Here is a 25214-nt window from a genome sequence, read left to right on the forward strand (position 1 = left end):
CGACCATATAATTACGTTGGGCCTAAAAAGAAAAAAAATGTGGGTCTTTGTATTTATTATTTAGGGGGTAATCTTTAAAACCACCTCAATCGCATGTCTTAAACTGGAAAGAATACACTCACTTTAAAGAAACGAAATGCAATGATTAAAATCATATGTGTTTATGTTTATTTTGGAGGTTGTTATATAAGTACGATCATAAAGCAAAATGTAGATTCACAAAAAGCTCACCTTTTTAAGAAATGCAGTGACCCAAAACTTTTTGACAGCGCCCGCGCGCGAAAATCAACGTTGTCGTCTGCTCACGTGAATGCATGTCCAAATTCTCGCAGTTTGTTGTCATTTTTGACAGCTTCGAATATCATTATTACCGTTCATGCATGCATAAATGTTCATAGCAACTTATCAAGAAATAACTGTACTATTTGTCCGTGAACATTTCACCCGCAGTATAGATTCTTGAATTTCGTCAAGGCAGGGGTTTGTGGTGAGTTTTTTTTATAGAGTCTGTCACTGAAAGTGTTGAACTTTAATGTTCAACGTCATTATGATACACACTAGCCCAGGTTGGAGGACGTCTTCATTGCATTCCGTTGCGTATCGTCAGACCCCCTAAAATGACGAGGATATGTTTTGATGCACTCGCATTCAAGTGGACTTTGCTGAGTACCTGCGCAGATGTAGATTTAGATGCGTTGGACAACGCGCGCACGTTGCAAGCGTTACCTGCGTCAATATTATGGTGACTCGAGGATACACAACGCACGGAGTCCAACCTGGCTACATACACACTTAATATTACACAGCTACTTCATGCATGATGTAGCTGTGTTTGTAAAATTGTAAGTTAGTGAGTAGATTAAAAAAGAATACATGACTCATGAGTCGACTCAATGCCCAAGTCTAGTCCGAAACATTGGGACTCTCAATACCGCATGCAGTAACTGAGTAATGTGTATGAGACGGATAGTCCCAAAACTTAAGTTAAGGCTTGCCTTGGTCATTGTTGGTACGGTCGTTTTCCCACAGTAAACTTATAATTATATGCGAGATGTAACCTCTGTGAGGTCAATTTGTGCATCTCTCTATAGCCTCAGATGACGTCATATGCATGGACCTTATTGAAAACATACAATGCAAGAAAATAGAGTACACATTTCTCCATAGTCAGCCAACAGACTAATGACAATGAAAAAAAAGGTTGGACCATGGTTGGACATGTGGGCCTACCAGTCTGACTTTGGTATCACTTGACTTCCTTCTCATGTGCAAAATATTGAAGAAAATTCTCCTTTAAATATCGAGTTGAGTCTTCAAACTTGGTTGTTGAAATACTGAGGACCTTTTCTGTGCCCTAAAAGTGCATGTTTTTCAGCACTCCAGGTCGCAGTCTGACTCAAGTCCTTAACATGTTAGAAAAACAGAAGTTACTTAGTAGAGTAACGTTAGTGAAACATATGAGATGAGAAATAGGCCTAACCGTTTCTTGTCTAAATAAATATGTGCAAACTGCCGTTTGCACACATTGTTTTTCAAAATCTAATTCTTGTAATGTTCTGCAGTTATGGCAAACAAAATTTACTTGGACAAAAGGGGTGGACTTTTGCATCATGTGTGAAGTTGGGGGGGGGGTGTCGTGCTCCACCTAATGATCATTGGGCTGATTATTAAAGGGCACATAATGGTGCATTTCTTAGAAATACTGTGGAGTTTAGAGTATATTTATAAATTATAAGATTCTTTTCCTGCTAATAAAATAGGCCCCTAGTTAAAAATATTTCAAAGAAATAATATGTAATTTTGCCTCTTTTGTTCTGAAGACAGAAGACATGACCAGCAGCAGAGTGTTGGTTGAAAACTCGCCATTCCATCTCGTACCATGCTCTCCGTACATTGGGACAACCATCTCAACCAAATCACCAGCAGTCAGAGCTGTGCCAGAGGTTGCAGAAACAGCAGTCCCATCTGTGGCTGACAGTCCAAGATCTACTGCAGGTGAATAGTCCAACAGCATCATTTGGGAATAGATTTATGTCAATATTATGATTGTCAACATCATCATCATTATCACCTCTCTTCCTGCTTTCACAACATTGATTATCATTCCCAATAATGTCAATAATCCCCACTAATACAACCACTTTCACCCCTTTCAATACCACCCAGGCGGCCTTCCCGTTTTGTCAATTCAACCTATTAATCTGAATAATAGTGCATACATTTTTCTGTCCAGGTCAAGATGTTCCCCAAACACCTGTTTCTCATCACATCAGTGGACTATCAAACCAGCAGAATCAGAGGATTATATCACCCGCGCATAATGCACATAGAGCAGCCACACCAGGTAAGAAACTTGACCCTGACAGGATTCATGCAGTTCTAAAATGGCCACTAGTATTCTGTGTTTGTTATTTACCTGTTTAGGTTGAAAACTAGTCAAATTTAGAGGTTTTTGTGTAGTGATTTGGACCAACTAACTGATGACATGTACAGTGCGTATAGTCATACAAAACAACTTTTTATTTTTGAAGAAAAATATGAGATCTGATCCATTGTGACTAAAAAGGTGGAATCTGAATATGGTTGAAGGGTATGGCGAAGCTCTCTTTCCATCATTCAGCATCATGAACAATTTATTGATTTCAATGACACTAAGTACCCCTTGTACAGCCCCTTCCTATACTCCCTCCCTACACCCACAAACTTTCCTTGGGCCACACGACAAATCACCCTAAAATACAACAGAGAATATTGATGAATTACGATTTCTTCTGAGATTTTTAAGTTTTCACTTTTACATCCTAGTTTTGAAATGACCCATATTTATTCATACCAGTTTATATAAAGTTATTCATGCTAAAGATTTCGTCTACATCCTACTCGCTAGTACAGGGCTGGAAATACCCATTGGACCGTGGACCGTGTCTAGTGATTTCAGTGTCGGTTTAGTGCTGTGTATGACTCAATATATCCAAGTGCTTTAAGTCATCTCTTGTAAACAAAAAAGTGAAAGTCTCTAATATCTGATGTATGTTTTGTGTACAAAAGGTGGGTCAATAATTAAATGCTCAAATATAAGTTTGCTAAAAGAAGTAGATTTTTTCTCCTTTCTTCTGTTTCTTTTAGAGCAAGAAGTTCCCAAGACACCCACTCCGACTGATTCTTCAGAAAGGAAGAAAAGATCCACTCTCATTCTGAAGATAAAGACCTCCACCATCACGCCTCCAGCAAGGAGAGATGACGCCAAGGAAATCAATCTTTTCCATGGTGATGATGATGATATTTTCCATGGTGATAATGATGATATTTTTGATTAAAGCTTTTGCACATCAGTTTCTTTGACTTTTCACAATTCTGTGTGATTTTATCTGTTCCCGATTATGACTTCAATCGAATGGAAAATCGTAAAAGTTAGAGGGACCGTTTCAAGTTGTAGAATCTTTCATGAAGGAAGCTTATAATCCAGTGTTTAGTGAGAAAACAAATTGACCGAAATGTAGATTTTTTATGATGATCAAATTGTGTGATTTTGCAATAAAAAAGTTTAAGCCAACTAGTTTAAAAGGCGAGAAGTTTATATCGCATATGAATAAGTTAATGATGTGATATTACCAAAGTGCTTATAAACTATACGATGTAACGCACAGATTCCACAGAATGTGAGGTACTTACATTTACTCTAGAGATGGTGAAGACCTGAGAGATGGCGTTGCCACTTCGTTTGTGAAATACTTCGCAAAGTTCGAGTGAAGAACTCATATTAATTGTCAGTCTTGGTTTAGATCTTGTAATTAAAGAGACACAAAGTTTTAACTTAAATGAAGCTCCAAATGTGTTGTCCTAATGCTGTTACATTGACAATTTTCACAACTTGTCATATCTCTGTTATCTCACCACAACAAAGTCACACCCTTTTGCGAAACCTGGGTTTTATACCGTCTGCTGAAGTCAGTGAATATCATTTCTAAAGGAATGTTACTGGCTTTTGCAACTCGCCCAGACTTGTTTGACGCTTGTGTATCATGGCCATAGCATCGTCAATTGGCACATAATGAAGTTGTTGACACCACCAATGGTTCACTTCACAGTCACAATAATGACCTGGGGATGCATGAGTGCCTCCGGCCGCGCGCCGTCTGACCGTAGCAGGGGTGGATCCTAGGGAGTTGGCTGGGTTGGCTTCCCCCTCCCCCCATAATTGATGGGGAAATTTCCTTGTGTTCCCTGATAAATGTCGTCACTAAATCCTGAAAATCTCGATTAATTGCTTTCAGGCTCTATTTTGTTCTTGTTGTGCGTATACTCCCTTGAAAAATCTTAGTTTTCCACATCCCATCAGCTACCGTACCTCGTTTGGAAAATACTGGATCCGCCACTGCGTAGACACCAACATCTAGCCTGCAACTTCGACGATTCAGTCTCTATCTTTATTTTTCAAATTAATATTCAAAAGTGATTGCGTTGACAACCTCGGTCCTATAAGCACGCATGCCTAGTAGTTCAGAAGATAGCTCCATGAGAAGACGGACAGCACCGAGTTATTACATCGGTGACACTTCGAAACATAAAAAGGGGAAAATACTGATATAGTGACATTTTGTATCAAGTGGTTTAATAATTTGATTTGATTTACATTTGATTAGATTTATTAATTTCAAAACTTCACAAGATTTTCAAGACTTTTTTAAAGAGAATGTGTAATAATTAGGTGATGGACAGACGAGGCTTGCAGAAATAGAAGTCAAGGCTTGCACTTGGCCAGGCCCCCGTTTGACATCATTTCAACGAATCTTGGGGCTAATTTTCTCCAGTTAATCTGGCAAAAAGACCACAATTCGTGCCGATCATCACAGTGAGGGCTAAAGGCTTCAGCTCACTTCTAGGTCAACCTAATACATGTGTGATACCGATTGTAATAATTATTTGTCATTTTCATATTTCTCTGTTTGTGACAAATAACTCGAATGGCCAGGGGAATTTCATCACACAAATGACTGGCATTATAACTAGCCCGTGGCTTTATTTGGGAAGAAAAGTATATGGTGCGATAGAATTTTGAGCGCTGCACGGCGGATCCATTTCAGGCAAGCAGATTTCTGCATTAGAGCGTCTAGTCGGCGATGTTTACAAACACACACCTAACAAGAAGAACACCATTTTTGTACCAATTAAATGGGACGGTCAGGCATTCTCTAACAATTAGCACCACACGCGTACAAGAGACGGCAAAGTCCAACCCGGGATGCTGAACTGTCTACCCTCCCAAGAGCAGACATCCTCGATCAGCAGACCTTCCAAAAGCCCCAAATCCTGCCACTGCGGGCTTTGTGTTACACACCTTAGACCAGACGGTATAATTAAACTCACCGTCAGCCTATGTAATCACCTATAGCGGGCGTATCAATGGATCACGTCCACATCCCGAACGTGTCAACCGTGTCCATTCAAGCGGCTGGCTTAAACTGTCTGGACTTGCCCCACCCGATGGCAATCATAAAAAGCTGAGATAATCAGAACTCGTCCTCAGTTTCAACCCGCCTCGTGCCAGAATCGCCTCGTTAAAACAATCTCTCTTCATCGATATTGCCTTCAAGTCTTGGAATTTTCTCCCGGTGTACGATCATGGAGTCTCGCGTAGCGGTCGTGTCCTTCTGGATTATACTCTTGGTTTCTGAAACTCTGCTGTGTTTCGGAGCGCCGTTCCAACCTGACCCGTTTCAAGGCATGGACGAAGACGGAGCAGAAGGTGACCATCTCTTCCAGATCGAAATGCTGGGGAAACTAGGCATCAGTGACCCTTACACTCCTCCTAGCATCAAGAAGGAAGACTTGGTCATTCCGGATCATATTCAAGCCAAGTACAACTCGCTCCTCAGACATCAACGCGTTAGGAGGGAGACTATCACCCAGAGTATCCGAGAGAATCCAGGTAACCATGCTTTTCTTTTCACATCATAATACAATTTGGTGAAAGATTGATTGAGTTTTTTTTGCTCAAATGGCAGGAAATACCAAAAGTAACTAGCGAACCAGAATAATTCACTCCTAGTTTCATTTGTAAAACTGGTACTCAAGATCTGAGCTGAAAGTATTCATGAGAGCAGAGAACAAGGATGAAAGTAACCGTTATTTAAAGCCTTTTTAATTTTTATTGTGTTTCACTGTATTTCCTTGCTCTATGCAGAAAGTGGGAACGTCCGGTATCTCTTGAATGAAACATTGGGGGCAACACATCATTAGCACATCATCAATGACAAAACCTTTTTCTCCTTTTTTCTTCATCTTGTAACAGGTATCCGTGGCAGCGTTATGCTTGCTACCCAAACCCGCCACGCCTACACCTTTGACCTGACCTCAATCCCTGCCGGAAGTGAGGTCATGATGGCTGAACTCCGCATCTACAAGGAGCTACCTAACCAGTCTATCCATAAAGCCAACACCACCCATCATCATCAGGTCCGAGGGGCTCTGGTCTCCATCCATCAGGTCACGCCTAACGTCCCTCAAGAAGAAGGAAGTATCAGTGACAGCGTAGAGCAGAGTGCAACCCGAAGCCCCAACTCCACGGTCAAAGTTGATGAAAGGTAAGGACTATTAAAATGATTGCTCTTTTCCTTTCACTTGGACGGTCGATTCTTTAATGTTATGTTTGAAATGTGACCGTCATTACTGGTATCCAGTCTGTGACTTCAACAGGTTGACAAGTTACCAACTTCTCATGAAACAAAATTCAAATATTGATGCAAATGTAATCCAGAAATAGTAACAGACAAACTGCAAACAGTTAAATATACAAAAAGTTAAAGAAAACTTTGGACAAAAAATTGTTCTAGCCTTTCTTTGATATACATGTACACCTATGTATTTTTGTGAATCAGCTTTAATTTGACAAATTGAATTTAAAAAAAAATTGACAGAAAATGACAAATTTTCTAAACTTTTTTTTCCAGATTAATTGACGTGGAAACGTTTGGCTGGAAGAACTTTGACGTGACGGACACGGTGATACAGTGGGTAGCAGACCCCTCAACAAACATGGGTGTAGAGCTTCATGTGACCCCGGAGCGATCTGGTAGCTACGCCAGGAGGGTGGCCGGTCGGGTACGCTTCAGCCCCGAAGAAGAACCAGAAGATGCAGAGAAAGGCGTACCAGTGCTCATCGTCTATACCGTCAAATATGCCCCAGTGTAAGTACACTCGAGATATCCTTATAGAATGACAGTGATCTGTTTCAGGCTTTTTTCTATTTTTTCAAAAAAAAAAGAAGAAAAAGAATTTGACAAGTTATAAAAACTGGGAACCCGGTGTTTTGATACTGGATTTTATTGAATTGAAACTTCCATAACTTCCATGTCAACACAATGAGAGTTTATTGAAAGCAGCATTAATTTTGAGCGCAGAGCTATTAACATCTGGCCGATCGTTGACAACTTGTAGAAGAATTTCATATTCTAATTTTGTTTTCCATTTTCTGACTCTCGATTACCAGTCCAAATCAACAGCCACACTTTTATTTAGTGAATGGACACCAGAAGCATGTAGGCCTATGTCTTGATTTCTCTGTCATCACTTGAGTTATTTGACCAAGGCAGTTCATGCTTGCCCGTTTTATTCTATTTTAGCTAATGAATCCTCTTTCTCCTCCGTTGTTTCCACAGTGATGACCCTGTAGACTGCGCTGCAGACGGCTCCGATTCAGACCGTTGCTGCCGAATCCCCAAATACGTGGACTTCCGAAGAACCTCCTGGGCCAACCGATGGATCATCGAACCGGCCGGCTTTGAAAGTTACGACTGCACCGGACCCTGCCATCGTACCCAGCACAGACACCGGACTCTGCGGGAGGTTTTTGGACTAAGACCCGGTACCTACCAAACCTGCGGCGTGGCCAGGTTTTCCTCTTTACCGATGATGTATCTGATCGAGAGGGACGGAGTCAGCGAACTGGAAGTACAGGAAATACCAAATATGATTGTTGAAGGCTGTGAATGTACGGCGTAACTGCTGGACAGACGATAGTTTTTGTGTCCCAATAATCATATCTGTATTTATTTGAATTTCATTCAAAATGAAATTCTGCTCGTGATTGGCCAGAACTTAAAATTGAACAGATTTATATTTTACTGTAATAGTTTCGTAGAGACTAAAAAGAAGATAATCGAAGTATTCAAACTTGCGGCTATTCGGGCTATGAGAAACATCCTGTGTATACATGTGTTAATTGTCTTCTTGGCTTCAAACGAGGCTTAAGATTACAACAGTCTGATGACTAATGTTGTGCTGACCACACTCATATTGTCACATAAGTTGACGTCAGGGGACAAAATGGCTATCATAAACAATAAAAAGACTTTTTATACCTATCGCATTCGAAAAATTCAAAGGGAAAACCCTTTAATGTGAAGTTAAATGTTATCTCTGTGCTTGATCATTCCCTCAACCAAAATATTCATTGCTCAGAAAAATTGGGAGTATTAGGCCTATTCACATTCAAGCTGCCTTTCTGTAAATATTCGAACTGAAGAAATCCTTATATTGTTAGCTCTGAGCTACACAATTGTATAAAGTTAAATAAAAAAGGTATTAAGTATGTACATGTTATAAATTAATGATAGAATTACAATAAATTATCATGCAAATCGAAATCTATCATATTTCCATGTCCGTATTATTTACTAAGTCGTTTTGCCTTTCAACTTTTCTCCTTTTTATGTACTCTCTGAAGTTAAGACTTTGTGAATAAAAAAAAATGGCATTTACACTAAACTGATAAGAAAAGTCGTTTATATAGATGCACAGATACGCGCGTTTAACTGATTATTTGATTTATAGTATGCTCTTTTCCACTAAAAATAAACACTGACTGGATCTTAGATAAAACAAAAGCCTTCAGATTTCAAAAAGAAAATATGTTTCTAAGGACTTGGGTTCGAATTCAGTGTCTAGATACAAAGGCATAAAACCAATGAACTTTGGGTTATTTTGTTTATTATGTTCTTTCCCCCAGTAAGTTTTCCACAACCTTAGCCCGTTGTGGAATGCTTGTTGACTTATGCATGGTTTGGTGGTTGCGCTGGATTTGACAGTTGAAGTACAGTTGCGCAATTTCAAGACAAGGGTTAGTGCAAATAAAACCAAACACAAGGTACAGTTATCCCCGACCAAACATTTGTCTTTGAATTTTAAATTACAAATGGAATCTCTATACCGCCAACTGATCGCCACAAAATCACAAAGATGTGGTGTTTGGAATAAGCTTTCAGTGTTTGCTCTGAATAACAAAAGTGGATTGGGGCTATCATGAATTATTCCACGAAAAGTCGTTCGAGTGTCCACTTCAGTAGTTTTAAGTACACTCGCCGAATATGCTTCTATTTTTTACATACTGTTGAAGTTATAGATTTCCATGAAACTGCTTCTGCTTAGAGTAGGCCTATAGTTACAATATAGCTGGTGAAAAGGGCAAGTAACTAACGATTTCAACCACACTCCACAAAAAGATACATAGTGGGCGGGCCATCGGGATATATATATATACGCACAATGTGTGGATGTCGTACAGCTCATGATATGGATCGCTTATCTTTGATCGGTCTTCCTAGATTCCAAGTTCTTTTTTTTCTCGACCAACATGAAATGATGAAAAGTACAAACTGTATTGTCTCAGCGAATCAATGCTTTGGTTTATTTCTCAAAATACAACAGAAAGAAAAACATAGATTGGAAGTTGTAGTATCACCACGCATCATTTCAGGAAGTTTATGAAATAATTTCCTTTTACAAAGGATAATCAATAGGTAAAAGACAAAACGGGAAGACAGTAAAGTTAAAACTAAAACTTTTTAGCATTTGGGAATAAATGAAAATGAAATCCAAGTCACACAGACAATATAAATCACACAGGAATATTTCTCTCCAGTGCATAAAAGTCAGCCATAATCATATAACTATAGGTTTTCCCCGCATCATTTTCTTTCGTAGGCCTAACCCTCATTTAATAAAACTTTGATAATTACTTCCAACGGATCTGTTACTTTGTAACTGAAGTAATGTAAACTAAAATAGTTAAACGTCTCTAAAATGACTTCAAAAAGAAAACCAAGGAAGAATTTCAAGCTTTCTTCGGTTTTTTTGCACCTAACGCTTAATACACAGTCAGGTACATTTCATAAAATTTATCCAACCCCTGCAGCATCATTTGTCGCACGACTCTTGCTCACATTTCAATTATTAAACATTTGACAGTCCGACCAAAAGCTGCCTAACCTCCCTAATCCAGTCCCCATACAAACTAATTAAGGGTTTGACAACAAGTTTGCCGACCATCCATGATCCAGACACCCTAAACTAGCGGCTATTGTCCCGTGTGTACCCACTAGCTTCTTAGGACGTTTACCCTGTCTGAGTAAGTTAAGAGTTTACTCGCCAATTAGACCGGCTGGATCTGTGACCACACTGCCTGACCACACACCCCTAACCATCGCCCCCTATCGGCTACTTGTGAGGCATCTTATTGGGGCACACCTTGCCATTAGCAACACTATTACACTTGACAATCAAAAGCTTTTACGCCTCGTGAAAGAGCAAAGAAAACAAATCGTTCTTTGGTTAATCTGGTTAGGAGACTCTTTAATACAATTATGTTGTGACAGTTAGCCCTAGGTGGACGGTCAGTGCAAGGAGTGATATACAGTACATGGTCACTCGAGCAGAACCTGTTCAGCAGAACTTGTTCCACAGACTAGACCCGAGTCCTGGGTACACCATTGCACGCAGGTGTTCAAATACTTTCGGGCCAGGCAAATTGAGTCCAGGTGAGCATACAGGTTTTCACACTTGCTGTATCCCCAATTCCCTGTAAAATGTCCAGCTGTGAAAATACTTTTCTCACACATACATACATGTATTTTGACATCAGAATCCAGAAAGCTAAATGATCGGAACATTCTGAAAATATATGTCTATACTAGTACACTTCATTTTTTTCGCTTTTGGTACTGTATAGTGTTTACTTCTGAGCACACTGACCGGAACAGCTAGAACCATTCTCTCAGTTGAGAAATCATTCCCACATGGTGTTTCCACAAACCTTTCATTCTTTAGTGTCTCCACCATGCATAGCCTCAAATAAGTACTCTTTTTAAAAATATTGTAATTTCAAGAAAAACATCAGAGCTATATTGAACGATGTCCAGGAAAAGTTTTGTCTAGGTCCAAGTGTATCAAGATGCAGACGTGCAGGCTGCCTCGTTTAAGAATTATAAAAAAACAAGTACTTTATATTTATGTGAAAATTCATTCAAAAACAAGGAGTTTCAGGTGCTACTGTCTGTAAAGATTCAGGATAGATCTTGTATTCACATACCCACGTTTTTTTTCGGGGGGGGACATTTTTTTCTCAGGACTACCCTGCTAAATCCAACAGAGTTCAATGGTAACTTCCTGCTCAATCCAACAGAATCCAACTGTGCCTCATTTTTAGTTGTCTGCTGGTTCCAACAGAGTCCCACTTGGCGATATTTATCAGTACCCAACAGAATCCGACGCTGAATATGTACATGTACATTTGGTTTACTGCTCAATCCAACAGGCTCCAACGAGTTTATGATATAGTAAGATCCTGTTGGATTTAGCAGGTAAGGGTTTTTAAGCTGTTCAAGAATCATAAAAATGGCTGCAAAACATGATTGAAAAATGGGTATAGCCCACTGCTTTTATTCCGGCACCATTTTCCCTCCCTTTCCTTACACCAATTTGGAGGATTCTGCACTTTAAGATCTTGACCATAATATTTCGAAATTTATTGAAATTAAGTATGCATTTTAAGGCTCTGATTAACAAAGTCAACATTTTGTAAGTGTCATCAATGGCCATACACAGTATATTCCGTAGGTCTGTGATTGAATATTAATTATCCTGGATACAGGCAATGAAAACATTGTCCTGCATTCAAAATTTCACAACAGTACATTCCTATTTTTAAAAATGGTGACACTGCCATGCCATCCACACCCTAGTCTGATGATCAGACATTTACGTGTGCAGAGCCACAGTACAAACGTCTGATATATCCCAACGTGCAAGTTGTATGCGACCCCGCGTGCCAGTCAATCGGAGTCGGCTTTAAAAACTATGGCGTCATTTTGATCAAAAATGGGGACTAAGCTAGTGATTGGTAAATTTGGATGCAATGTGCTTGTAATACAACAAAGGGTTACCGAAGACTGGATAGAAGGCGCTCGCTGAATGGTCAGAATCTCGAGGTCAAGACGCAGTCTTGTTTTGCATAATTTATCGCTGAATCTGCGTGAATATCACAGACGCTTGTGTGCATGCATCTATTCCAAAAACTATCCACACTCCTCCAAGTGAAGTGGAAAAGAAAACAAAAAGAAAAAGAATCTCAACTTTAGAATCTCTGACCTCTCAAGTAGTCAGCTGTAAACAAAGGGACACTGTCTGATTTGATCGATTTGTTTCATTTGATTTGGCACGGCCTGATAAAAAATTGATAAAAAATTCAAGGACAGCTGCACAAGCCCATCCTATCAAATGTCGATCTCTGATGACTTCTCCCTTTGCCCATTTCTTTTACCTTCATTATGAACCTTTCTTCCATCTGACACTGATACCCACACTGATATCCTGCCATTATCTCAAGTCTTCAGGGCAGTCAGGCTGCTTGGATGGGTGAGCCACTTTGAAGGCATCTAGCTCCAGTAATGCTGCATTAATTCTTGATATTGCTGGGTACTTGGACATGTCCACTTTGAACCTACAGAGTGTAACATCAAAATCATCAGTTCAGATGGAGCTGTCTCATTATAGTTATAATTCACAAGTCAATCAAACTTTGCATGGTTGAAAGAATGAGAGAATAATGTTTGCATGTAACAAAAATGTGAATATCAATTTCTATTGTGCAGAAGTGTTGTTCTGAAAGGGATGGTTTTTGTGAGTGTCATCTCAACATTTCAGACATTATACGCTTTCCATCCTCAAGAGAAAGCATTCTCCAGTTTAAATAACCCATGGCACTTTTGAACAATCAGAAAAAAATGCCTTGCTTGTTGCTTTAATGTCATCATTTTTTCATGTCAGACAACTTTAGTCTGACTTTGGGATAGTGGGTCACAATATGTCCATAGTTTAACATAAAATTCAAGGTAGGATCAGAAAATAAGGTGTCAAATTAAGAAAAGAAATCTGATTGAAAGGGGGAGTCTACATTCAAAGCATTAGGAAGTCATCACAAGTCATAGCAAGTCAATCACTTGTCAATCACTTGTCAATCACATTAATTTAAGTAACAAGCAATTGGAATATTATGAAATGAAAGGTATTCCCTTCATCCCTTTAACTACTACATGTGATTTTTGTGCAGTGTCCGACTCATGACAGCCATGTGACTGACTTTGTGAGGTGACTTGTGACTGACATAAGACAGGCCCGAGACAGCCTTATGACTGACTTAGGACTGACTTATGACTGACTTGTAATTGACTTGTGACCGGACTTATGATTGACTTGCGATTGACATATGATTCATTGAAGTACAATTCTACCTCATGCTAACCAACGTAATTTTCAACTGAAATTATCAGAATGAATTTACATTCTGCATCAACCCAATGATTGTTCTCACCTATTTGCGTTATAGACCTGTGGTACGAGACACAGATCTGCCATAGTGACTTCATCACCAACACAGTATTTGCCTGATGACTGGTCTACTAACGTCTCAAATGCCTCGAATCCCCCGGTGATCACCTTCTGGGCCCATTCCACCTTCCTCTCATCTCCTAGGTAACGCAGAACGCTTAAATTCTGCGCAAAACAGAAAACAAAAAAAATTCTACTTTTTGAGATGTTGGTCTAATGCTGACAAAGGCATGGGCCGTTAGAAATGAAGTGTTAGAAATGAAGTGTTATGGTCAAAATATGAAGAAACAAATAATGAGCTTTTACTAAGAAAAAAACTTAATTATTCAAATGAAACAAGTCAGGTGTGTTTACAAACACAAATGCCCCGCAACCGTGACTGTTTCCATGACATAACACCACTCTAACATCAACTTATATATGAACCTTGGTCAAATGGAACGTTCATTGACAGCATTAGTGTCTTCTGTAGGTTTTATATGAATTAATCCCTAATCCCTATGATCTCAGAATAAATACAAGATTTCTATTGTTTTAGCCACTGTGACCTTGACCCTTGACCTTTCGACTCCCAATGCGATAGGCTCCTTAGGATTGCCAAGGACAATCCACAAACCAAATTTGAAGTTCATATGTAAAGTATATCTCAAGTTATCGCGCTGACAAAATGTCTATTGTTTCAGCCACTGTGACCTTGACCCTTGACCTTTCGGCCCCAAATGCAATAGGCTTCTTAGGATTACCAAGAACAATACACAAACCAAATTTGAAGTTCATATGTAAAGTATTTCTCAAGTTATCGTGCTGACAAAATTTCTTTTGTTTTAGTCACTGTGACCTTGACCCTTTACCTTTTAGCCCCAAATGCAAAAGGCTTCTTAGAATTGCCAAGGACAATCCACAAACCAAATTTGAAGTTCATATGTAAAGTATTTCTCAAGTTATCGCGCTGACAAAATTTCTATTGTTTTAGCCACTGTGACCTTGACCCTTGACCTTTCGGCCCAAAATGCAAAAGGCTTCTTAGGATTACCAAGGACAATCCACAAACCAAATTTGAAGTTCATATATTAAGTATTTCTCAAGTTATCGCGCTGACAAAATTTCTATTGTTTCAGCCACTGTGACCTTGACCCTTGACCTTTCGGCCCAAAATGCAAAAGGCTTCTTAGGATTACCAAGGACAATCCACAAACCAAATTTGAAGTTCATATGTTAAGTATTTCTCAAGTTATCGCGCTGACAAGATTTGTCCGGACACACACACCCACCCATACCACACACACACACACCCACACACCCACCCACCCACGGAAGGACAAGGCGGAAACAGTATGCCCCTTCGGCTTCGCCGCGGGGCATAAAAACAGTTCACAGTGGCCCCAAAATGAAAACAATCAAACTTTTTGTTTTGATTTTAATAGTTGAACAAAGAAATTATTTGAGATATAAAGTTTGAAAATAATTAACAGTTATGTTTTACTGTGTTTTAAACTTTCAAACTGGATGGAGCAACTGTGTCCTGTGGATTACAAATACATGTAACAGCACTGCAGAGTACTTGGTCCCAACTACTTAAGCCCACTTTGGAACCCTGTGAAATATCTGCAGTAGTCAACAAATTTCATTAAAAACAAAAATGAAATGAGAATATTGCTTCCATATTTACCTGAAGAGGTTGAATCCCACAAGAAATTATTTGCGAGAGTTGTCGGGCCTGCAAAATAACACGGAAGAGACCATGAGGACATGTGATAAAAAGGGCTAAGTGATAAGACTGAAGAAAATATTATTTTACATCTTAGTCTCACTTTGCAGCTGCAATAATGACTACATAATTAGTTACAACAGGAGAACAATGAACAATGCGGCGGGGGGGGGGGGGGGGGGGGGGAAGTGGTGCTCTCCAATATGTTGTTTTCGGTTTGGCCACAAGTGACTTTTTGCACAGTATTTATAACATTAATCAGAGATGCAACAGGGTCTGCTTGAAAAAAACGGAACTTGGTCTGCTTGGAAAAAAACGGAACGGCTGCTTGAAAAAAACGGAACTTTTTTGTGTGTGAAAAACCCACTCCGTGTCCGACACAAAGTCCCCGTTGTCATCTTTATCTTGTAGCCAAGCCAAGTTCTGTTTATTTTTCAATTTTACTTCTATGGCCTTTAAGCTGTCGGTTCGTTCAATCACTTTGACTTTTTCCATATTCCTATTCTGCCTACCCGAATTTCCAACGTAATATTCGACACAAAACATGCACGATTCCACAACACTGCTGTCGGTGTACATGATCCTTGCATACGCAATGCGCTCAACGAAAACATGGTTGGCACCCGCATTTTTTGTATTCACATATATCACTGTGATCGGAAACCACCGATAGCTGAAATGATAGACTTGATTTCAAGGCTGAATGCTACGTGTGCTTAGCACACAACAGGCCCGCACGCGGTGAAGCACGCGCGAGGCGCCGTTGTATACTGCGTGCAAGTGCGTTGGCCGCTTGTATCGCATGCAGGCTCGGCAACAACATACACAAAGACTGTTTTTAAGACTACTTCAAAGAACAACGTTGTGCCATGCGTGCGCCTAAATGTACTAAATCAAGGTAAAAATCAACGCTTTTCCACAGTTTTTCTTCTCTTTTTCTGGTTAATTTGACGGCCGGAAAAACCGGAATTTTGTGAGATTTTTTTTTAAACCGGAATTCTGGTTAAAACTGGAAAAGTGGCATCTCTGATTAATACAAACTCTCTCAGCACTTTTGGTTTAACACAACCCCCTCCCCCCAAAAAAATCCAAAATGCCAAAGACTATTCAAATCATGCAACTCACAAGGAATCGTTTCTTGGGATCTTTTGGTAGCAAGGATGGTCCTTCCCTCGTCTCATCTAGGTACTCAATGATGGCATTCTGAAGGCAGAAAAATACTTGTACATTAATTACCCAGACTAAGAAACAGGCAAAAAGTAAAACCCCCACCCCTTGGAAAATAGAATAGTTTATAAAAATGAATAAAGTACAAAATATAAATAAATGAAAAAATAGACATATACAATATGCTTTTGTTCTAACATCGTTACTTTTTACGTGCATACCTCAATTTTACTAGTTAAATTTTTCACTGAAAACAATTCAAATCTATTCAAATTGTCTCCTCACAATTTGAACATAAGAATTAAACGTACTTGTTAAGAAGAAAACAAGAGTTTTATGGTATTGTGTATCTCAAAACATATCTTTCAAAGAACATACTCTACTGACATATTTGTTGGTAAAAATTCGAAAACTAAAGATTTACTACAAATCATGCTTGTTGAACTCATTTTCTTGTTCCAGGCTTTTTTATTTTTATTTTATCATGTTGTTCACTATTTTGGGGGAAGCATTCATACAGATGTGTATAGAATAACACTTTTTTTAATAATACTTTTGAACTAAAGAAAGACTAACTGTGGTCAAGCTTCATAGAGCACAACACAGCTAAGCAGGGAGATACGGATTCTGCCCATTATGCTGCCCTCTAGTGTCAAAGGAGGGCAATTCAAGCCATTTTTTTCATGTACCGAGGACCCACTCCATGGAGCTGCCCAACAGAGGGCGCTCTTTCATGAAGTTAAATACACATCCTAATCTTTTAATGGAACTAAGATAGTGTTCTTTCTTTTTGGCTAAAATGTGAAAAAAGATGATCCAAACAACACCACGGAGGTAACACATTGAGCACGGCCACGAAATGAGTAAGATTTGAGGCTTTGCATAGTGGAGGTACTAAAAAATAAACAGTTTGCGGAAACACCATGTGGGAACAATTTGTCAACTAAGAGAATGGTTCTGAAAAGACAGTCAGAGGATACTGACCGGAACGTCAAGTTTATACCTCTGGTTCTTTTCAGAGCCATTTTCTTAGTTGAGAAATTATTTGCACATGGTGTTTCCACAAATCGTTTATTCTTTATCTTTAGAATGATGGCAGAAAATGTTGGCATGGCAGTCAACCCTCGAAAAACTCCAATTGAGACCCAGCACTTGATATTTTTTGCTTCTGGATGATTATTTTATGATTTCTGTTTTGTCACATTAATTTGCCAAGTAATATTTCCTGATAAGCACGTCCATGTAGATGGCCTCCTTGACCAGAGTACATTCCTCAAATTGCTCAACATTGGCACTGTGAAAGGCACTCAGCTGTGTCTATAGACCTTTATCATGCTGACACCATTTCAGTCATGTTCCCTGTACCCAATAACAGTACTGAATGATAATGTTTTTTGAGCAAAAAGGAACCAGACTATGTTTCCTTCCAGCCTCGCTTTAGTAACATTGATTTGAATGGAAACAAATCACGAGGGCCGCAACATGATAATGGTTTACAGCTACCCTTTTGATGAAACCCAGTAATTGCCACAAAACTCCCGATTCAACGACTGCAATACTTACAGACTGTGTAAGCACCATGCCATCAACCTCCATGGATGGAACCTGACTGGTTAGATTCACTGAGCGGTATTTCTCACCCAACTGCTCTGATTTCAGTAAGTTCACTGCTACGTACTCATAGTCGATGCCTTTGACTGCCAAAGCTGTCAGAAGGAAAAACAAACTATTTAATAATGGCAGACATGGATAATGAGAACTTTCTGGAAATTGTTTTTTTCAAGTCTCCCCCTTATGTTTCAAGTACAAGCTTGAAAACTTTTTTTAATCTTCCAAATTGCTTCATCAGGGTTTTTGCTGATGAAATGCTAAATTTATTCTGTACAAGCCCATACATGTAGACAGTCTTGTATGAGGGGTGGGTCTTTTTTCAAAAATGTTTACCTGTTTAGAACCATCAGTGGGGAGACTGCTAGAAATGTGAGCGTGGGCCAAATACAATGCATAGGCCTATTGTAAAGAGTTATTATACTTAAAAAAAGAAAAAGAAATTGGATTAGAGTCAACTTATTGTGGTCCACTCACCTATCCTGACCCGCCAAGAGCAGGAACTCCGAAAGTAGGAATACAAAATAGGCTGTTGAAACAAAAGACAACACAGAAAAAAAAGATCAATTTGTGTAAATTCTGAAACATTTATTATATAGAATGACTGCCTTCAGCCATACCTGAGGTGCATTTTATGTTAATCTGTTAACAATGAATGCACAAGAGGCCTACTCATGCTTATCCAGCTGTTGAACAAAAACACACACCTCGTCTTACAGGTGATGAGGTGTTAGAGCGGAAGGCTATGTGGTGCGCTCATGTGATGAGACAAGGAGGTCTGCCCTGTGCAGTTATAGACGGTTTGCCTACGGGTACGAGGCGTGGCAGAGGTCGCCCTTAGCTGTGCTGGGTAGACAATGTGACGAAGTGGAGTGGCAGAATTGTGGAGGAACTGAGAAAAGCGGCGATTGAAAGAGAACAGGTGAAGGCGGTGACCCAAGGGATACGCCCCCATTACAATCTGAGGACGAGGCGGCCACGGACGCAAGTCTATGCCGAATGATGATGATGATGATGATGATGATGGTACACCTCAAACAAGGCTGCAGCGCAAATGGTCTACTGGGTTTACTATGCTGTCTAGGACCCTGTGGGAAACAATTCACAAGCTCGCTAAGGTGGGATTTGAACCCAGTACCTCTTAACCCTTACCCTACTAGACCCTCCAACGCATGCCAATTGTGCCTCAAGAAAATCGCCTATGTTTTTTGCATGGCCCTCCAATATCTGCCATATCATTTCAAGGGTAACTGGACAGGCATTCCAATACATGCCACAGAGAACAATGAGAGTCCTCTGATAACAAAGTGAGTGCCCCCAGCTGGTCAGTATCAGGCACCCTCCAGGGCCTCCAACTCCTGCCAATTGGAGCCTTCACTGTCAAGACTTGTTATCTGCCAAATAACTGCAGCTGGAGGGCATTGGCATAACCAACTGACATGCAGTAAACTACCCTCAGAGAGTAAGGGTTAAACTTCAGAACTGCTTGTGAGTTGGTACTAGACTCTTTCGTCACATGACTTTTCCCTGTGGACAAAAACAATGGCTTGACATACCGGCCAACTTTATAAAATTGCTAAACTTAAAAACTAAACAGGTTACAAAAATGAAATTTACACGTCATAATTCCCGACATCTTCGGGTTATACATTATTCACCTTTATTTTGAAAGTTATACAATATGTACCTTTACTTACTGACTTTGAAAGATATATTGAAAAATTTAGAACATGAAACATCATTCCAAGGAGGAAAAAACAGAATATTTGAACAGTAACTGGATTTTAACTGTAGGCTCTGTAGGCCTATCAAATGCTACTGGATTTCTCTTGGGACAGGGAAGAAATAAGCGATATCTTCAGAGAGGTGTTCCAACATGTCACCTTCGCCTCTATGTTGCCGATACATCATTTCATCTCATTTGTTTCAGTTCTGCTTTTGTTTTACCCCGCCAGCCCTCGATACTGTTGGTGTGTATCTCTACTTCAAAGGCATTGACAGAATGGCCATTAAACCGAACTGATCCACTGTGGATGAAATTGGGCACAAAAAGTGTGATATTGGGCCAAAAAAACTCTCCAAATGACGCAATTTTATCTTTTTACAAGCTAAATTTGGCACCTCATCATTTTTGCAGTCTTCTGTTTATTTTCTGCATACTTACCGTACATTAATTATGGGGCTATGATGCAGCAAATTTTGCACGCAAATGACCTGGTTACATTTTCAGTTAAACTTAACGTAAAATCATATTTCTACACGTTCGTGTGGGTCTTCATTTTTGGAAAATTTCTTCGAAATGACACATCCTGAATGCACGTGAAGGCACACAAAGATTCCTAGGTAAGTACTAATGATGTACTCAATGATGTACCGCGTGACAATTGCGCTAGTTTCAAAACAACGTGGCGTTGTTTACACGTCACGCTCACCACTAGTACGTTCACAGGTTATTAAGCCACGTTATCGTGCACACTGACGATTAAGCCTGTATTTCCGACACTTACATCAAGTGCCGGCATTTTTACCTTTCAACTTAGTTAAAGATTAAGTGTAATGCAAAAACACAACATAACTAATGTGATTACCTTTCCGGCCATGACACAACCTTGATTCAAATGTTTAAACACGCAAAACAAGTGCTCTCCTGGAGTCCTGCTCTTTCGATCCTACTCTCTCGTCACCGTTGTTTGTTAACACACTAAGTTAGGACGCCCTCATGTGCCATGATTTCTCACTGGCGTTCGAGCAGTCTGGTTCCAGACCAAAAGATTCTGACTATTCCTTGAGCGTTGGGAATAATTGTCAGGTCTAGGGAACCAGACAGGCGTTCGAGCAGCTAACGCGGAACGCCCTGATAAAGCTTAAAGGCAGACTAGGGTTGAGCCGGGCTAATCGAATGCTTAACCGCGGGCCACGACTCCTCACGTTTGTAAACCTCCGCGGTGTCTGAAATAACGCGGACGGCATGAGTTTATTGGCTGAAGATGACGATCAGTCTCTTCACGTCACAGGATGCGATCTTAAAGTCCATCTGGTATCAACCCCCGTGATTCGCTTACGTGGGATAGACTACTGGGCCAGCCTCATCAGCCTCCCATCTTCTGATTCGTCAATTACATGCATATCTAATACCTTGGTCTCCACAACACAAACCCAAGCGAGGATTTACGTCTTGTGAGAAAGTTTCTTCAGCACTTTACTTGGCAATCAACTCATCTGATCTAACACACACTGCAAACACATTCTTCCTTCAAGTTGGCACAACTCCCTAGTTATACATGATTCCGTTTATACACCTGAAATATATAACAAAAATGTCAAAACAACCATACTTGGCTTTGCAAATGCTGCTTGCATGACCCCCTTAGTCCTGGCAGCTAATCTATCCTTACTTACCGACTCTTGTTCATAATCTGGCCTAGAGGGAAAAACTACATGTACAGTGTACAATGTATACCATTTCGAGAAAATTAGCTGCTCATATTATAAAGGGAAAAAAACAGCAAATCAATCTCTTTTTGGAAGATGTGGTGGCTCTGAAAAGAGCCGTTTGTGTCAATATTGTAGACTACCGTTGCCGCTTGGTTGGCCCCTTGGTTGTCCGCTCGCGGAGGAAATAGGCGAGTAGGCTCTTGGCTGTTGCGATGTCTGCCTTGGATAGGAGTTTGGTCTTGATTTGGTCAAGTGCCTTCAGGTACTCGTCTTCGAAGATTCTCTCGTTGTCCTCCTTCCAGGCCTTTACCTGCCGTAGGTTCAACTTGGTGAGGGCGAGGGCAGTCAGTGTGGTGACTTGCTTCCACACGGCCTCCACATTCCCTTGAAGATGAAAACCTTTGGGAGCAGTTGGTTGTGGAAACTGGTTGAGGAGGTATCTTGGAGGTATCTTCGTCTTGACGGCGTTCTTGAGCAGGGCGATCTGCTTGTTGAGGGAAACTCGTCTTGCAACTAGTTGTTGGATGGGAACCGCTAGGTTTCGGACAAACTTGTAGTCCTCGTTTTGTAGCCGGTGCCTCTTGACTTCCTTCTTCATGCCTGGCTCTGTTCTACTGGCGGCAAACGTATCCGTACATACTAGGACTCTCATACGAATCTGACTGAGGGAATTTTCCAATTCCTGGGCCAGGTTTGCGAAGAGAGGATGTCTGTTTTCGGACTGGTCCGAATCAGAGAAAGCATGTTCGGGAATGGTCTGCGCACTTAGGAGAAGAGCTTCTTGGCTAGACATGTTGGTGTTTGATACTGACAGGGTGAAACCAACCTGTATAAGAAAGTTGGAAGCGGACGTGGGAGAAACCACAAGGGACGCTCCTTGCTTGTGCGTGAAAGACTGGTTGGTCGGTGTTCAGTGGTGCGTATCTCAGTGGAAGTTTTGGATTCAGGTGATTTGGCGGGCGGGAGTGTTGGCGCGTGTTGCCAGAATCCTACCGTGGTTACTGGAGTAGAACATGCTGTATTGCTGTAGGCGTGTGTATTTTGTGCACGTAGCCAGGGGATTGGGGCTCAGTGAGGTTTTGGGGTGGGAAATTGGGGGGGGGGGTGAAGTTACACAAAATCCAACCAATCAGAGCGTGAATTCATCAAAGTATCACAGCGTCCTGTTTGCAGGGCAAGGGGGTACGAGCGAATGTTTCTAAGCGCTTTACACCAAAAGTAAACCAAAAAGCAATAACAAAAATTATATTTAAACAAAAATTATATAGTACCAAAATATACAGACGCAATGTAGGTATTGATTTAGTATCCTAATTTCGAACTTCTCATTTATTGGTTCATCCATCGTAAGACTGAATAAAGAAGGAATAATGGATTGATTTATTCATTACGGAACCAGGTACATGTAATCATGCAGGATAATAACTGATGGAGGGAGAAGCGACTTTATTTGCAGTTGATTAAAAGCATGAGTAATTATTGTTGGCATCTATAGATTGAAGGCAGAAGATTAGTGCCTGACAAATAGGTAACTCATTATAAAAGCACTTAAAATATCTAAGACTGAGGTTTTAGCATAAGACTTAGTGTTTGATCAATCAAGATCCGTCTTTAATTTTTTTTTTTACATGGATAGAGAGCTGGATTGTGTGGCTACATTCTTTACTAAGTTTGCAGTCCGCAGAGCAAACTAATGTAACTGGATATAGTTACATTATAGTCAGTCAATGTTCGATGGATGAATAACACAATGTTTCTACTTCACTGTTGTTAACCGCGCAGTGACTATATAATCTCTCATCGCGAATAACATGTCACCGTGCCTTGTACAAATTCCTGTCTGCATCATCCGGTTTGCCTGGGCGGCACAACGTCATGGTCAACCGAGTCGATAAAAACATCTTTCATTGTTTTTCTCATCGGTTGCTATGTGTTCATCGCTCCACTCTGAAGAACCACTGAGTTTTAAGAAAATAATTCTGGGAGCTAGATAAGCAAAACAACAACAAAAACAAACAAACAAACTACTAATGTCTTATTGCTTCTATCAACTAAATAACTGTATCTGGTCTTCACATTTGATTGCAAGAAGGTTTCATCTTTCTCAGCGTTTCTCGAAATTCCTTATTTCTCAGGCAGAAGATGACGACGTCTATCCAGTTAGTCGTCGAGTACATGGCTCCAGTAATGGCGGACAAAATCAACGGGACTTCGATTTGAAGATTTAGTAATAGTCTGAGTAGAATGACGGGCGTCCAGCCCAATAGGACCACACCCATTACGATGATGACTGTAGTAAACGCTTTGGTGTTTATCCCCTGTGGTGCGTTTTGGCCCATTGCAATGTTGTCATCTACAATGCGTCGTGCCTGGCGTCTTGCTATCATAAAGATGTGCGCATACAATATCACAACCATAACGATACCAGATAACAGAAATGCAACGATAATGAGCGTCAGTACCAATGGTCCTTCACGATGACACTGTAGTATGGTTGACAGTTTACGTTCATATAACGCGTTACCAAGAAAAGCGATGATTGAAACTACACACCAACTGCAAATGATGATTGTCTTTGTTCTGCATAGAGTCATCAGTCGCGGATACTGAAGGCAGAAAGCGATAGCGAGATATCGATCAATGGTCAGAAGCACCAATGACATAAAACACTGACAGAAAAACAGATATCGTAGCGACAAGTGGACACTGCATAGGAAACTACCAAACGGCCAATATCCTAAAGCTGTGTAGATGATGCCTGGAAGAAATCCAAAGGCTCCCATACAGAAGTCGGAGACGTTTAAAGACATCATAAAGAGCTTGGTAGTTTCTTGAATGTTCGAACGTCGGATGACAACCAAGCATACCGGGTTGAGCGTCAAGATCAGGGTAGTGTTCACAATGTCAGTGATGAAAGTGAAAAGCTGCGGTCCCGACCAGGACTGGTCTGGTTGGTTGGTAGTTGGTACCATCGCTGTCGACGTAAGCATCTCTTCGGCCATGTTGGACATCACTCAGGATGAAACAAATCAATTCGTCAACCACGTAGAGATCATATATCTGCAATGCAACAGTGATGACCCTCTAGATCTGGCCCGCACTGGCAATTCGTATGCGTCGTTTACACGCAATGCGATACAACGGCACAACGGCAGGGAACTTCTCATTAATATAATTGGTCCATCCATCTTCAGACTGAATAACGAAGATAATAAGGCCAAATATAAAATAAAACATGTTTCTCGTCCGGGTTTTTGAAAAAAAGGAGGAAGCGGGGCTTTTTTTTTCTCATTTTTAATTTTTTTCCAGAATGCCGCCATTTAAAAATTTCCTGCAACCGTTGGTGTTTCCACTGTTCAAAGTCACTTTTAAAATGAAAGATAAGTTGGACAAGAGAACTGAACATATTTACAGTGTCATTTAGACTTGTATTGCATATTGGTCTACAATTTATTTTCCGATGAATTTGTGGACTTTTTCGGTGTTATTTTACTGCATTTTTCAAAAATAAAAAATAATATGAACGTTATATGAACGTAAACTGTCAACCATAAATCCAGGCGGCCTCCAAAAAGGAAGCGGGCGGGGTCGAGAAACATGGTTTTTTGTTTACTTCGCCTAATGGATAATAAAA

General features: G+C 40.2%; 3 protein-coding genes across 3 annotated transcripts; 2 read left to right on the forward strand and 1 right to left on the reverse strand.

The window, feature by feature from the left end:
- Positions 1 to 251: 251 nt before the first annotated feature.
- LOC119746474 lies at positions 252 to 3819 on the forward strand. The gene is made up of 4 exons (XM_038223437.1): positions 252 to 487; positions 1821 to 1995; positions 2234 to 2344; positions 3127 to 3819. The coding sequence occupies exons 2-4, from the start codon at positions 1830 to 1832 to the stop codon at positions 3315 to 3317; spliced, it is 468 nt and encodes a 155-aa protein (XP_038079365.1). The 5' UTR covers positions 252 to 487; positions 1821 to 1829; the 3' UTR covers positions 3318 to 3819.
- A 1568-nt stretch (positions 3820 to 5387) lies between these two features.
- LOC119746331 (left-right determination factor 1-like) lies at positions 5388 to 8649 on the forward strand. Its single transcript, XM_038223215.1, has 4 exons — positions 5388 to 5929; positions 6293 to 6584; positions 6951 to 7187; positions 7659 to 8649. The coding sequence occupies exons 1-4, from the start codon at positions 5623 to 5625 to the stop codon at positions 7999 to 8001; spliced, it is 1179 nt and encodes a 392-aa protein (XP_038079143.1). The 5' UTR covers positions 5388 to 5622; the 3' UTR covers positions 8002 to 8649.
- A 1009-nt stretch (positions 8650 to 9658) lies between these two features.
- On the reverse strand, positions 9659 to 20889 carry LOC119745683 (maleylacetoacetate isomerase-like). Its single transcript, XM_038222216.1, has 7 exons — positions 20734 to 20889; positions 18623 to 18674; positions 18101 to 18243; positions 16496 to 16573; positions 15332 to 15379; positions 13646 to 13827; positions 9659 to 12775 (listed from the first exon to the last, which is right to left on the reverse strand). The coding sequence occupies exons 1-7, from the start codon at positions 20743 to 20745 to the stop codon at positions 12652 to 12654; spliced, it is 639 nt and encodes a 212-aa protein (XP_038078144.1). The 5' UTR covers positions 20746 to 20889; the 3' UTR covers positions 9659 to 12651.
- Between the last annotated feature and the right edge of the window lie 4325 nt (positions 20890 to 25214).

Source organism: Patiria miniata, unplaced genomic scaffold, assembly GCF_015706575.1.
Source record: "Patiria miniata isolate m_02_andy unplaced genomic scaffold, ASM1570657v1 HiC_scaffold_7, whole genome shotgun sequence".
NCBI lineage: Eukaryota > Metazoa > Echinodermata > Asteroidea > Valvatida > Asterinidae > Patiria > Patiria miniata.

Excerpts from the sequence above, each read along its gene's own strand:
- LOC119746474 (XM_038223437.1), top strand. The coding sequence starts at position 1,830 with ATGACCAGCAGCAGAGTGTTGGTTGAAAACTCGCCATTCCATCTCGTA. Across the intron at positions 1,996-2,233 it reads CAGTCCAAGATCTACTGCAG|GTCAAGATGTTCCCCAAACA; the intron begins GTGAATAGTCCA and ends TTTTCTGTCCAG. Across the intron at positions 2,345-3,126 it reads ACATAGAGCAGCCACACCAG|AGCAAGAAGTTCCCAAGACA; the intron begins GTAAGAAACTTG and ends TGTTTCTTTTAG.
- LOC119746331 (XM_038223215.1), top strand. The coding sequence starts at position 5,623 with ATGGAGTCTCGCGTAGCGGTCGTGTCCTTCTGGATTATACTCTTGGTT. Across the intron at positions 6,585-6,950 it reads ACGGTCAAAGTTGATGAAAG|ATTAATTGACGTGGAAACGT; the intron begins GTAAGGACTATT and ends TTTTTTTTCCAG. Across the intron at positions 7,188-7,658 it reads ACCGTCAAATATGCCCCAGT|TGATGACCCTGTAGACTGCG; the intron begins GTAAGTACACTC and ends TTGTTTCCACAG.
- LOC119745683 (XM_038222216.1), bottom strand. Across the intron at positions 18,244-18,622 it reads CTCTTGGCGGGTCAGGATAG|CTTTGGCAGTCAAAGGCATC; the intron begins GTGAGTGGACCA and ends TCCTTCTGACAG. Across the intron at positions 13,828-15,331 it reads GTGGGATTCAACCTCTTCAG|AATTTAAGCGTTCTGCGTTA; the intron begins GTAAATATGGAA and ends TGTTTTGCGCAG.